Here is a 14,194-nt window from a genome sequence, read left to right on the forward strand (position 1 = left end):
AGCTGTGTCCATCTTCCCCACACAGACACAAATGTGGCCTTTTTCCCTAGAATTGTGGAACAAATTAAATTCATGGTCCAAACTCATGTATATAAAATTATACTTGAAATGAGTTTTTCATAAAGTTGAGTCATAATTTAAATTCACTGTCAATCTTTGTTTCTGTTATATTGAACCAGTTTACATTTAATTTTTGTATGTATGATTTAGCATAACTGTCATTTTGTTTTATATTTGTTCTCTCTGTTATTGTTCCTGTTTATTTTCTGTCATTCTCTGGGTGAGTTGAACAATCTTTGAAAATTCTGTGTTGATTTATCTATAGCAACTTTGAGTATTTATCTTTGTGTATAATTTTAGTGTATAATTTAGCTTATAATTTTATTCTTACTACCTTTTAGATATGCAACTTATCAGTCTATTGATCTCTGCATTTTACCACTTGAAATATAAAAACTTTATCATCGTGTAAGTCTTTTTCTATCCTTCCATATCTTAATACTACAATTCTTAAGTATTTTCTCTACATATATCAAGAACAATATATGTTGTCATATTTTTTCAACCATAAAGCTTCAGAAAACTCAAGAGAATAGTCTGTTTACCCAAACTTGTACTCTTATTTCTTTATTGCTGATGTTTCAATTAGCCTTTTTTATTCACTACTTTTATGTTTAAAGAACTGTAGTCACTTTTTAGGCCAGGTCTTCTGGTGATAAATTCTGTTGGTTTTCATTCGTCTGAGAGTCTTGATTTCACCTTCTTTCTGGAAGGATATTTTTGCTTGATAAAGAATTATGATTTGACCATGCATGGTGATGCATGCCTGTAATCCAAGCACTCTGAAGGCTGACGCAGGATGATTGCAAGTTGGAGGACATCCTGGGCTACATAGCAAGAATGTCTTCTCCAAAACAAAAAAAAGAGAAGAAAAAATGATTTGACAATACTTTCCTTTCAGCCCTTGAAAAATGTTGTGCTACTTCCCTGTGGACTTCATGATTTCTGATGAGAAACTTGTTCAAGGTTTTTTTTGTTTTTTGTTTTTGATTTTTGGTTTCAAAAGTTAGATGATGATGTCCCTAGGGACGATGGTTTTTTCTATGCTTGGGACTGACTCAGGACCTCAGATATCCTGGTCAAGTACTCTACCCTTGGTCAAGTACTCTATCCTGGTCAAGTACTCTACGCTGAGCTACATCCCCAGTTCCCACCCCCTTTGAGTCAGGGTTTTTGATGCTAAGTTGCCTAGACTGGCCTTACATTTGTGATCCACCTTCTGCAGCCTCTGAGTAGCTAGGATTGCAGAGGTGCACTACATACCTGAATGGGGTTTTGTTATTATTTTATCCTGTTTTGGGTTTGGACAGCCTTTTTACTTTTTTTAGTTTTTTAATTTTTATTTTTTTGGGAGCAGTACTGGGGACTGAACCCAGAGGTACTTTATTTTTGTGCTACACCAGCAGTCCTTTAAAAATGCTTTTATTTAATTTATTTATTCATTCATTCATTCATTTTTGCCATATGAGGGAAAATACATTCTAAACCCTTTTTTAAAATTTTGAAATAGGGTCTTACTGAGTCATTTAATTTCCCAGGCTGAGCTCAAACTTGCAGTCATCCTACTTCAGTCTCTCTCAGTGCTGGAATTATAGGTGTACACCTAGGACAGCTTCTTTAATCTATAGACACATCTTCTGCCAAGTGTGAGGAGTTTTGGGCCATTATTCCTTCAAATATTTTCCCATCTTGTCCTTTTGAGACTTAAATTGTATGAATGTTAGATCTTTTATTTTCCACAGGTTCTTCAGGCTTTTTTTGCTTTATTTCATTTTATATTCTTTATGTTTATCAGATTATTTCTCTTGTTCACTGGTTCTTTTGTTAATTCCATTCTTTGAGTCTATGCTGAGTTTAATTATCGTAAAATTCTATTATAAAATTTCCATTTCTTTCTTTGTTTACTCCCATTTCCTTATATGCTTTTAACAAGTATCCTCTGGTTCTTTCTGTCTTTGTCCATGACCTTCTCCCTCCTATAGATATAGCAGAGAGAGTGGAGCTGAGCACTTTTCCTTTGCTTCAGCAATGGTGAAATCCCATCATTGCCCTCATTTGATATCCTTTTCCTTCAAACATAGCTTTTTGTGCAGTTGAGGGAGCCAGTATAGTAAATACCAGGTATCCATGTAACCTTCTTCAGCCCCTCCCCCATCTTCCCTGTCTGAGCTTAATTGGGTTCCTGGGGCAAAATCTTGCAAACAGGTAGGAACTCCCATGACTACATTCCTCAGAAACTTCATACTTTCATAATAGTCCCCACTTGGCCTCCAGCTAATCATCAAAATTTGCAATTGAATTTTCCTGCTGTGGCTTTTGTTCCAGGTAAGCAAATGCTCTGTCCTATACCTCCCTGCAAGTGCGTGCTTGTCTTGCTTTTGACTTGGCCATTTGACCTGTGACTTATTTCTCTGACCATTTCATGAAAAATTGTTAACTTGCTGCGTGCTTTGCCTTTTTTTTATAAAGATGGGAGGGTTTTTTTCTTGGTTTCTACAGATCTGAGATGAAACCACAGCTCACAGATCTTATGTTTTTATTGAGAGTTAGGTGTTGAAGTACCATATAAATTATCTTTTTTGTTAGGACTTAATTGACCTCGTTAATAGATACATATTTTCTGTGATATTTAGTGCATCAGTAAAATTCCTATGCATGCTTCCCCTGATTTTTCATTTAAAGAATACCATGTATGTTTCTGGGGCTTTATGTATCTTTTGACAAAGTTAAGGATATTTTTGTTGTTGTTGTTGTTGTTGTTGTTGTTAGTAACCTTCTAGGTCTGTAAAGGGGCATGTCTGTTTAGTATGAGGTAAGAGAAATAATCCGGTTTATCTAAAGATCCCAAAAGTACATTGCATTGTGGTCATTGATATTCCAGTTGGTGTCAGCCCATAGCTATCAAAATGTTCTGTTTATTTTAGGCAGATGTGGTGGCACACACCTGTAATCCGGCATTTGGGAACTGAGGCAGGATCACCATGAGTTTGAGTTCAGCCTGGGCTATATGATGAATTCAAGGCCAGCATGAATTACGTAGCAAGACGCTATCTCAAAAAAACAGACAAAATTGTTCTGTTTATTCTTTATAGGAAATCTGGAATTATTTTAAACTACTTGAAAATTTTTTACATGGTTTTTAAAATTGTAAATTTAGAAATTTATTAAACTTTGATTCATTGGAAAAGTCAATGCAGACACAATGTCTTGACAATACATATTAGATACCTTCATTGTCATATGAAAACAGCTTTGGACTGGGGATGTAGCTCAGTAGAAGTATACTTGTCTAGCATTGTGCAGGCCCTTGATTCAATTACAAGGACTGAAAGAAGTTTTAAGAGATACACACATACCCATGTTTATAGCAGCACAATTCAAATATCTAAATCTTGGAAGCAGCCCATATGTTCATCAACATATGAATTTATTTTTTAAAAAATAAGGTATTCATACACTATGGAGTAGTACTATACCATGAACTTGAAGTCATTGGCAGGAAAATGGATATACTTTCAGACCATAATGTTAAGTGAGATAAATCAGTTACACAGGCTTAAGTCACCCATTGTTTCTCTTACATGAAAAATCTTGAGTAAAAATAAAGCAAAATAAAAGATTATAGGAAGCAGGGAAAAATATCATTATCAGAAGAGAAGAGAATCACCAAAGGGAGGGAAGGGAAGGATAAGGGATAAAAAATAAATGGGGTGGGTTATGTACATGTACCAACTCCACACAAAGAATGTAAACATATACTGCAAATGTACCCAAAAAAGGAAGGGAATAGAGAGATGTGTGGAGTAGCTGGGAATATAGCTCAAGAGCACAGTGCCTGTCTGGCAAGTGCAAGGTACTGAGTTTAATTCCCAATACCAAAAAAAAAAGAGAGATGTGTAGAGAGCAAAGGAAGAAAAAAGCAAGGGAATGAAAAAAGGAATTAAGAGGTGTTACATACATGTATCAATTTCCGACAAGGAATGTAAACATTATATATTACACACATGTACTAATAAACTAAAATAAAAAAGATAGTTTTAGGCACAGTATTTGTTGCTAGGTTTTCTGTATTTGCAATGATACCTTGAAAATCTTTTCTTGCCTTAATATTATATAATTACAATTAATTTCCTTTGATTGGAAGTAGTTTTCATGTTTGCAACTGTTTTGTACTTTAAGGATAACAATCAGTTTGTGGTCAACTCTTGTATAGTTTCAGATTTAGGTGAATATGAATTGACATTGGACAGTCTTTCTGTTTCATTGACATGGACCAGACAATATTCACCTTTGTGTCACACAAGTAGTAAATGTTTTGACTTTTCCTCTGAAAAAAATGTCATGCAAATGTTCAGATTAGCTGTGTTTAAGAAACTACTCACTGAAAGATTTTAGAGCAATAAAAGCCAGAGTTATCCATGAAGGACATTTCAATTGTATGACTGCAGTAGGTTAATGTTGATGTTTTAATTGAAATCATAGTGAGGCCTCCTTTGTTTCTGCAAGCATCTTAGAGGCCAGATGCACAGTGTTGAATTTGGCATAGCTTCTGGACTGTATGTTAGCCCAGCGAATCCTCTCTTTGACCATAAATGAACAGTTCGGGTAAGTACAAAGCCTTTTTGTTTCAGGACGTTTTGGGGAAACTACCAATGCATATAAAATAGGGACACAATTAAGAATTGATAAAACTTTTCAACTTAATTATCTTAAAAGGTCAGTGTCAATAACCATGTCAGACCATTTGAAATTTTTAATTGAGCAACAAATATCTATGTTTTATTTTTTGTTGATATCTCCGCATTTTAGTTGAACGGTGAGCCCACATCTCTCTCACTGCATCAACAATTACTTTATGGGCTGGATAGAAGTTAGCTCTATATTTCTCTCTGCTTTTAGAACGTAAACTAAGACTATGACGATGATAATAAAATAATTGCATCTAGTATGTATTTAACAATTGCAATGATCCCAATGCTATGTTAAGCCATTTACATAAATTGTCCCCATTTAATACTTACATCCACCCCTGTAAGGTGGATATAATTATCCCCATCTTGCAGATAATAAAACTGAGTTCTAGAATTTTTCAAATAGAATAAAATCAAACAAAATAAAAATAAAGCTAATCAGAATAGAACAACAAAAGTGATACAGGACTTCAAAACAAAATAATAGGAAATCAACAATGGCTACCATAATGTCTCATTTTCTTAAAAATAGCAAGACAGAATTTAGATAGTTTAAAGCTACTAAGTAGACCAATCCAGGTAGTCTGTCCTAGAACCCATATTAATTTCTTTAAACATTTTTTAACTTTATAAAACATTTGCCTGGTTCAATATCAAACTGTAAAACAAAATACATTTTAAAAGATCCAGTTTTGTCTCTCTTCTGTTATGGTTTGATTGTATCCCCCAAAGTTCTTGGGTTAGAAAACTGAATCCCCTTTGCAACAGTATTGGCAAGTGGCACCTAAGAATAAGTAAGCAGGCTATGAGGGCTCTGCCTTTGTGAAAGGGTTAATGTCTATCAGAGGAGGAAGTTATTGTGAGAGCGGATTTGTTATAAAAGTAAATTCATTCTTTTCTTGTCCTCACCCTCCCTTCCCCTCTACCACTGGATAACAGCATAAAAGTTCTGATTCAGCTGCCAGCACCATACTCCTGAGCTCCCAGCTTCTAGAACCATAAGCCAAATCATTCTCTGTTCTTTATAAATCATACAATCTCAGATACTTTGTTATATAGCAGTAGAAAATGGACTGACATTCCTCTCCATTTTCTTCTTCCCTACTATTTGTAAAGGGTTTTTATTATACTTTACAGTTTCTTTTTGAAAACATATTTAAAACGTATATATGTGCATACTGTATGTATATAAACCACATCACTAATGAGAATATCTTGTGCTGTTTTGCTTTTTATTCAATTTAAGAACCTTTAAAAATGCATTTTCTTATCAAAAGTAGGTTCATGAAACCAGTCTGGCAAATATATTTCATATCACTTTTAAGATATCTGCCTGAGTGCTGAATTTACGTTTCCATCCCCTCTCCAACATTTATATTCTGCCTCATGCTTGAGATGCTTGAGTTATACAGCAAGATAAGGAAGACTGTCACATTCTGCCTTGAGTAAAAATGCTTTTCTATAAAACTTGAATCTGATGCTGTTGAATCTGGCTAGCTTGTAAAATTGAAATTGGGCTCATCATATAAGTCTATTTTTTTCTCTAAAGGGAAAGGGAAAATTGTAATAATCACTGGATTTATCTTTACTTGCTTAAAAAGGGGACTGTTTGTTGGTGTTCTGCATTTTGAGGTTTTCCAAAATTCATAGAGTACCTGTTCCCTGGAGGTTTGGTGTTTCTGAAGCCATGGAAACAAGCCAAATGTTACTGGTTTCTGCTCTTATATTTCTTTGTCTACAGTCTTCAAGTTACTTTTCTGTTTGGCAAATGTATGTATTAGCTTTCTAAGGCTGCTATAACAAATTACCACAAATTAGATAGCTTAAAATAATAGGAATTTATTCTCTCATAGTTCTGGCAGCCAGACATCCAAAGTCAAACCAGTCTATATTTTTAAAGCGAGATTCCATTCTTTTTTGAGACAGGTCTCACTATGCACTTCAAGCAGGCCTTGAACTCACTATGTAACCCAGTCTGGCTTCAAATTTGCACTGATCTTACTATCTGTGCCAGGATTACAAACATGTGCCACCACACCTGGCTTACCAGGTGTGGTGGCACATTCTGTCTTGAGTAAAACTGCTTTCCATTCTTCACCTCTTCCTCTTTCAGGTGGCTGTCAGCGTGCATTGATTTGTTGATCAGTGCATCATTCAGTTACTGCCTCCTCTTCTGTCTTAAATCTCTCTGCCCTTATTTCAGGAGCATACCTAAAATACCTTTCAGAAAATCTAAAAGAGATGGGCAAAGGTATACTAGGAAGATTGAAACAAACAGCAGGGTTAATCTTGATCTCATACAAAGTAGAATTCAAGTCCCCAAAATAAAAAAGAAAATATTTTAATGCTAAAAGCTACACCTCACCATGAAAATATGCTTGTAAACATTTTTACACTAAATAACACAGCAACCATCTTTATACACCAGAATCTATAGGAAATATAAGGATGGGTTGAGAGGTGCTAATCATAGGAAAATTTAAACAGCCCTCAAAGGGCTGGTTAAGTGAATAAAAAAATGAGAAAATAGAAGTTCTGTACAATACAAGCAATAAAATAGATCTAACAAGTATCAACCTGTACATCTTGATATTAGAGGTAATAGGCACAGACCTCAAGTGCCTATACTGCATATATACAATAAGGTTAAATACTAAGTCACAAGGAAAATACCCATAATTTCCATTAAGTAGAAATATGAAAGAACATTCTGATTACAATGCCGTAATATAAGAAATTACTAATAAAAACAAAAGTGCTTCCATGTGGGAATTTTAAAACTTTCCATCAACTACCCATTAGGTAAAAGGAAGAAATCCAAATTAAAATTACAGATTTAAAAAGACGACAAAAAACTTATATTTCAGATACCTGCTCTATATTGTAAATTATATGATGAGAAGGAAGCAAGCAATTGTTCAACCTACTCGATATTTTTTGTACAGAGAAATAAAATACTTTAATTCCAAGTATTTCTAATGTTTTAATTACAGTACATTAAAAGTCATTTTTCATTTCTATATACATAATAGTCAGTAGTAAAAGTTTCTAATGTTTTGACAGGATTTGCATTTTCCATTAATTATTAAGAATGGAGGCTTGAGGTATGTAGCTCAGTGATAAAGCATGTGGTTTGCATGTACAAGGCCCTGGGTTAAGTCCCTAACACTTGAAATAATTGAAACTGCTTTTCACAGTTTCAGCATTCATTGTCATTTTAATGATCATATTGCTGTGCATATTGAGACTATCTGTACTTTGCAGATAACTATATAAATAAATTTGGAAACTTGAATAAAACGTAACTTCCTTTAGAAATATAGATCATCAAAATTAACCCACAGACTTAGAGAAAGTTAGTAGGAAACTACACCACAAAAACCTGAGAATCAGATGGCTTCAAAGGGAGCAGATACTCCAATAATTCTCAGATTATCCCAGGCTCCTGGAAAGGAACAGAGGTATCCTAATTCGTTTTATGATGGAATTCATAAATAACTAAACACAGCAACCACATAGCAATCAGTGTATAATACTGATGGACAATACAAAGAAGGTAAAGCATAGATCAGTATCATTCATGAATATGATATAAAAACATTAAATATTAGAAAATGTAATTCATTACACTGTAAGAAAATAATGCTCTGTGATCAAGCATATTCACCCCAGAAATGCAAGTTTGTTTCTGTATTGTGAAATCCAATGTCATACGATGTATTAATATATCTAAGGAAAAACATTTTTTGTTTATGTGTGTGTGTGTGTGTGTGTGTGTGTGTGTATCATAGTCCCAAACCTAGTTTCCCCATTAAATTTTCACTATAGGAACAAGACAGACATGGCCACTATCTCTGGTACTATTCCAAATATTAGTAGAGATATTAGCCAGTGCAGTTAAACAACAAAAAAAAATCAATAAGGGCTGGGGATGTAGCTCAGTGGTAGAGTGCTTGTCTAGCATGTATGAGGCCCTTAGTTTAACTCCTACACTAGAAAGAAAAGATGGAAGAGGAAGGGGGAAAAATAACCAGTTAGAGAGACAAAACTAAAGAACATGTAAAATTCTATTTGCAAATAGGGATGTATATCTGAAAAATTAGAAAATCAATGATAAAACTAACTCAAGCAGTAAAATGAATGCAATTTATTACCATAGTAAGAAAATAATGCTCCATGATCAAGTATATTCCCCCAGAAATGCTATAAAATAATTGCTTGAGTAGATAGTAGGCAAGATAGAAAGTAAGATAATCAATAGCTTTTATAATCAGTTTGCAATGTAAATATGCTTGGGGCATGTTGTAGTGTTAGAAATGAAGCAGATATTCAAAAAAGATAGGGTACAATGGTATTTCAGTTTACAAAATTCTTTTTTTCCATGATTTTGTTTACAAACTGAACTGAACAAGATCCAAATCAAAACCATATTACTGAGTTTTGTTGGATCATTGAACAAAACTGTTTGTAGTCTCATTGTTTGAAAGTCCACTTTATATGTTTTAATTTTGGAGCTTGAACAACTATTTCTAAGATAACAATATGTAATCTATTAACTAGTGATTTCCTACTGTTTATTCTTTTTGAAATTCTGTATAACTTGTACCCTTTTCCTGTTTTTTTTTCTTTTTCTCCTTAAATAAAATTTAAAAAATATAAAAAAGATCCAAATCAAATTTTCTCATAAGGTTAATTATTAAACCTACCTATCAAATTTGATTTGGTTCTTGACCAAAATTGTGAAAAGAATTAACTTCATGAATCAAGGTATCACTGTATGTCAAAACAGCTCAGGTGCTAATCTGAAAGAGTACCCAATGTCCAAAAGTAGGACAGTTTAAAACTGAATTATAATCTAAAGACTAAAATAGATATCCATGAGTCTATAAAGATATAAATAAATGAATAAACTAATAGGGAAGGGATGAGTCTTACAGAGGAATTTCCAGTAGTGTAGAAGACTGAGGAAAATAGAAAATCACATTAGGATATCACAATAATAATTGCTGCAGGCAAGATATCCATGAATGGACACTAAAATTAGTCTATGACAAAGTAAAGTGAAATAGCATATTTTTATATTCTCAAAATATCTCCAAGATACTTAATTACAAAAGGGAACTATAATAACCTAACAGCAGAGAAAACTATCAAGATACTACCTGAACAAAGTTGCAGATGGTGAGAGCAGGGCAGCCCTTCCTGTGTCTCTGGCCCCTTTCAGTTGTTGCGATGCCTGTTCAGATGCTTTGGACTTTCTTACTAAGAACTAGTAAGACTTTCCTAAAATATGACCATGTTCTTATTTATTTGTCTTTTTGAGACAGGGTCTCTATGCAGTTTAGGCTGGCCTTGAACTCACTTTGTAGCCCAGGCTGGTCTCAAACTTGCAATGATTCTCCTGCCTCAGCCTCCCGAGTGCTGGGATTACAGGCGTGAGCCACCACGCCCGCCTATGACCAAGTTTTTTAAATTGAGGTCATGAGGGTAAAAAGTAGAAGTATGCACAATATGATATTAAATTGTAGCAACTTTTATGAAATTGTAGCAACTTATGATGCTTCTTAATCCCCATTAGAGGGCTGAAACTGTACCTAAACAACCTATTTAGGACTCAGTGCTTTTTGATGCCTTAGAAATAGGAAAAGTAATTTTTGTTTGACTAAGGGTAGAAAGAAAAAGTCCATTTTATAGCTAATTATATCTGACCCGCAGGAAAAAGTATTAATTTGTTCTTGTTCCTGGCTTTCAGTTTGTGAGATTATTTTATTTATTTCAATAAATTCTAAAATTAAAATTTTTGGAACAAAAAAAAGATACTACCTGAACCAAGTGATAACTTTAACATTGCCAGTATCTTACATCCCAGATATATGGAATAAAAACAAGAGTTTTTGTAATATTCTTACAAAAAATGTATAATCTCAACCTAATTATGAGAAAACATTGGACAAACCCCAACTGGAAGAACATTTTACAAAATAATAACATAATTTCAAGTCATGAAACATAAGGAAATACTGAGAAACTCAGATTAGAGATTACCATAGAGACATATGACTATTACAATATGAGATCCTGGGTTGAATTCTAGAACAGAAGGACTGTAAGGGGGAGACTAGTGAAATTTGAATAAAATCTATACATAATAATAGTATAACAGTTACTTATCTTGTTTAGGTCATCGGACTCTGATTATGTAAAAGGTTAACATTAGGTGAAACTCAGGAATATATAGGAACCTTGTGGTATGTAAGTAATCATAAAATGAAGTTATGACTGCATGAACAATTATGTTATCAGCAGATATTTGTTCCTTAATTTTAAGAGACTTAGGGATTGTCCGATACAAACTGCTTTAGAGTGACCTGTTTTGTTTATTTAAATTCAAGGAGCCTGAGAAAATAATCCAGGAAGTTTTACTTTACCCTTTATTAAATCCAAAATAAGTTAGCTTCCCTGTCAATTCTATAAAACCTTCCAAACAGAAGTTGATCTGGCCATTTAGGAAGTTAGAGATGTTTGAAATTTTAGGAAATGAACATTGGGTTGGAAGGGGGTAGAATTTTTAAAAAGAGAACATTAAATGAAATTAGTTTCATAGTGGTGATCTTTTCAAGATATGTGCAATGCATCTTCCCCAGGTATTCCGGAAGGACCTCATCAGTGCCATGAAAATTCCAGATTCTCACCACATTAATCCTGATACCTATTACCTCTTTTCGGACACATGGAAAGAAGAATGGGAAAAGGGAGTCCAAGTACCAGCCAGTCTAGACACTGTTCCACAGCCTTCTCTCAGGTATTTGCATGTTCTCTAATTCACTGAGATCTAGTATATGATACCATGTCATGATAGTTAAGTAATTAAAGTCAAGCTCATTTGTATAGAAATATAATGAGCCCATTCATAGTATGGCACTGTTTGAGATTCAATCCATAATTATAAGAATTTGGAGACTCCAAATCTCACTCAACAACCAATAGCATTTTTAGTCTTCCAAGAGAGACAGCATTAATAACTTTCTCATGAAAAGTTGCTTCGGGGGGCTGGGGATTTAGCTCAGCGGCATAAGCACCTGCCTTGCAAGCAGGAAGTCGTAAGTTCGATCCCTGGTACCGATAAAAATGAAAAAGACAAAAAAAAAGTTACTTCGGTATAGCATGGGCCTCATAGCGATGGTGTCAGTAGATAACCAAAACTTGCAGTTTCAAGTGACAAGAGAGTTTTGGAATAGTTGGATTAACTATAAGCACATGGCCTTCACTTGCAAAGACTTGAGAAGAAAGTTGAAATAGGAGTGGGCTGTGGTTTCATGGAAAGAGGAGAGAAGGACTCTTCTTCCAGAGGAAGTGGTAAGTTTAGCTCCTAAAATAGTTGCTGATTTTGGAAGCCATTTTTGTCTTCCTGATCTTTGTGTGTTCCCACTGCTTTACACAAAGGATAGCAGGAAGTAAAACATTCCGTATAAATTTGTGTCACTGGAGCCAGGAATTTAGTTCAATGGCACAAGCACCTGCCTGGCAAGTGTGAGGTTTTAAGTTTGATCCCTAGTATAAAAAAAAAACTTTGTGTCATGAAGGAATGAATAAATATAACACAAAGCTCCAGGTAAAGGAGCTGGTTGGACCTGTTGGTTACTATCAGAAATTGTAGGTTCTTAGGACCTAATTATGCTCCACATATGTTTGTTGAATCACTTCTAGAAACCCAGGCCCAAGCTATCCTACCTGTAGAGAGGGTGTCCGTTCTGTGTTTAGGAAAGACTCAATCTTAATCAACACATGTGCTAAGCCTCACTAGTTCATCAACAGTACCTATCTCTTGCCTCCTAAAAATCAGAATAACATCATGAATGAATTCAAAAGAGTTGAACATTTTCATATCCTTGCTGTCCATATTTTTATATAGCTATAGCAGCCCTGGTGCTGAACTGAACAACCATGGCCATTTCATTAACACTCCAGCGACTTTTGCAACGTCTTGACTTTTGTCTTGATGTTAAGTCAGTATCAATTGTCTACTTAAAGGAGGTACTTTTAATCATTTCAAATCAGATGGCGAATATCTAGTGTACTATTTTTAAAATGCCATCCATCTGATAAGTAGGATAACAAGTCCATCAGCAGTTGAGGAATAGTGAATTTAGAGACTAAAAGAGTTGATTTGTTCTGAGAGTTTAGAATACTACTTTAAGTGCTGTTAATTTTTGATATCTCTTCTGTTTGTCATAGTTCTTTGCCTAACTCGTAAAATCCTGAATTTTAATTGAACAAACCACACTATTAAATTATTGATTATATTAAATTCCTTAGTGAAATGCAGAACCTGTTGGTTGCTCTTGATAGGTAGAGTATGTCATTTTCTATTTCTTAAAAGGCATCAATAAGAATCATACTATAGCATAGAGTCTTCACTGTGGAACAACTATTCTCAAATTTTTAGGTTATATCAAAATCACCTAGGGTATTTTTAAAAACAGATTTTCTAAACCATATGCCCAAAGTTTATAATTGAATGGATCTTAGGTATGAGGCCTGAGAATTTGCATTTCTAATAATTCTCCTACTGATGCTGATAGTGCTTATCTAGGGAGGACATTTTGATAACAATTGTGTGAAATGTCTTATTTCCTGAATTTAATGGAAATCACTTTTATCAGCTTCCTTAGATTTGGCCTTAAATATTGAGTCATCCATACTGAAGATTCAACTGATTTATCTTTATGTTTGTAAAACCTAATGCCTTCAACCACTCTTATTGCAGCTATCATCATTTTGCAAGGCTCAAGTTATGTTATGATTTTTACTTTTTACATTTTGTAGGCCACCTGAAACATTTTTGTGATATGAAATGATAGATATTAGAACATTATTGAATTAATTTGTATGCCCCTTTATCTAATTTTCAAAATCAGATGAGTTCAATTAACATTTTGGGAGGCAGACAAATGGTGGGCACACACCTGTAATTCCAGCACTCTGGAGACTGAGTTCAAGACCAGCTTGGGCTACATAGTGAGTTCAAGGCCAGTAGCAAGACCCTGTCTCTAAACACCAAAAAAAATTTTTTGGAGTCCTGTATAAATTCAGGTTTATTTACTTGGCCTCATGGTATGATGTTACTCCAAAACCGCCCTTTTACATAGAGCCTAGCCTAAGTTTGTGATTTTGATGTTCATATTTATTGCTTTTTTTCTTTTGGATCATACTTTTAATGTCATGTCTATGAACTCACCTCAACATGTCCCAACAATTTTTTCCCTTTGTTTTCTTTTAAGCCTTTTATATGAGGCATAGTATGGTCACTATAGGTAATAATTAGTTACGGTGAGTATAGATAATAATTATGTACTATGTATTTCAAAAAGGTAGAAATCAGATGTGGTACTGCATACGTGTAATCCCAGCAATCAGAAAACCAAAGCAGAGGGGCTGGAGGT

The 14,194-nt window shown here is 34.3% G+C and overlaps 1 protein-coding gene across 11 annotated transcripts in view; it reads left to right on the top strand.

Annotated features, from left to right (window-relative positions):
• Positions 1-14,194, top strand: part of Jade3 (jade family PHD finger 3) — a 136,352-nt gene that overhangs the window by 82,727 nt on the left and 39,431 nt on the right. For 10 of the 11 annotated variants that reach the window (XM_063245770.1, XM_023561843.2, XM_063245774.1 and 7 more), the window contains one exon: positions 11,396-11,553. In XM_063245770.1, the coding sequence (XP_063101840.1) occupies positions 11,396-11,553 (158 nt within the window). Of the gene's footprint in view, positions 1-9,400; positions 11,004-11,395; positions 11,554-14,194 lie in introns of those variants that run through there. The other variant, XM_063245778.1, reaches the window with a different exon arrangement.

Source organism: Cavia porcellus, unplaced genomic scaffold (genome assembly GCF_034190915.1).
Source record: "Cavia porcellus strain 051 isolate PalLab524CR breed Dunkin Hartley unplaced genomic scaffold, mCavPor4.1 scaffold_3, whole genome shotgun sequence".
Classification (NCBI taxonomy): domain Eukaryota; kingdom Metazoa; phylum Chordata; class Mammalia; order Rodentia; family Caviidae; genus Cavia; species Cavia porcellus.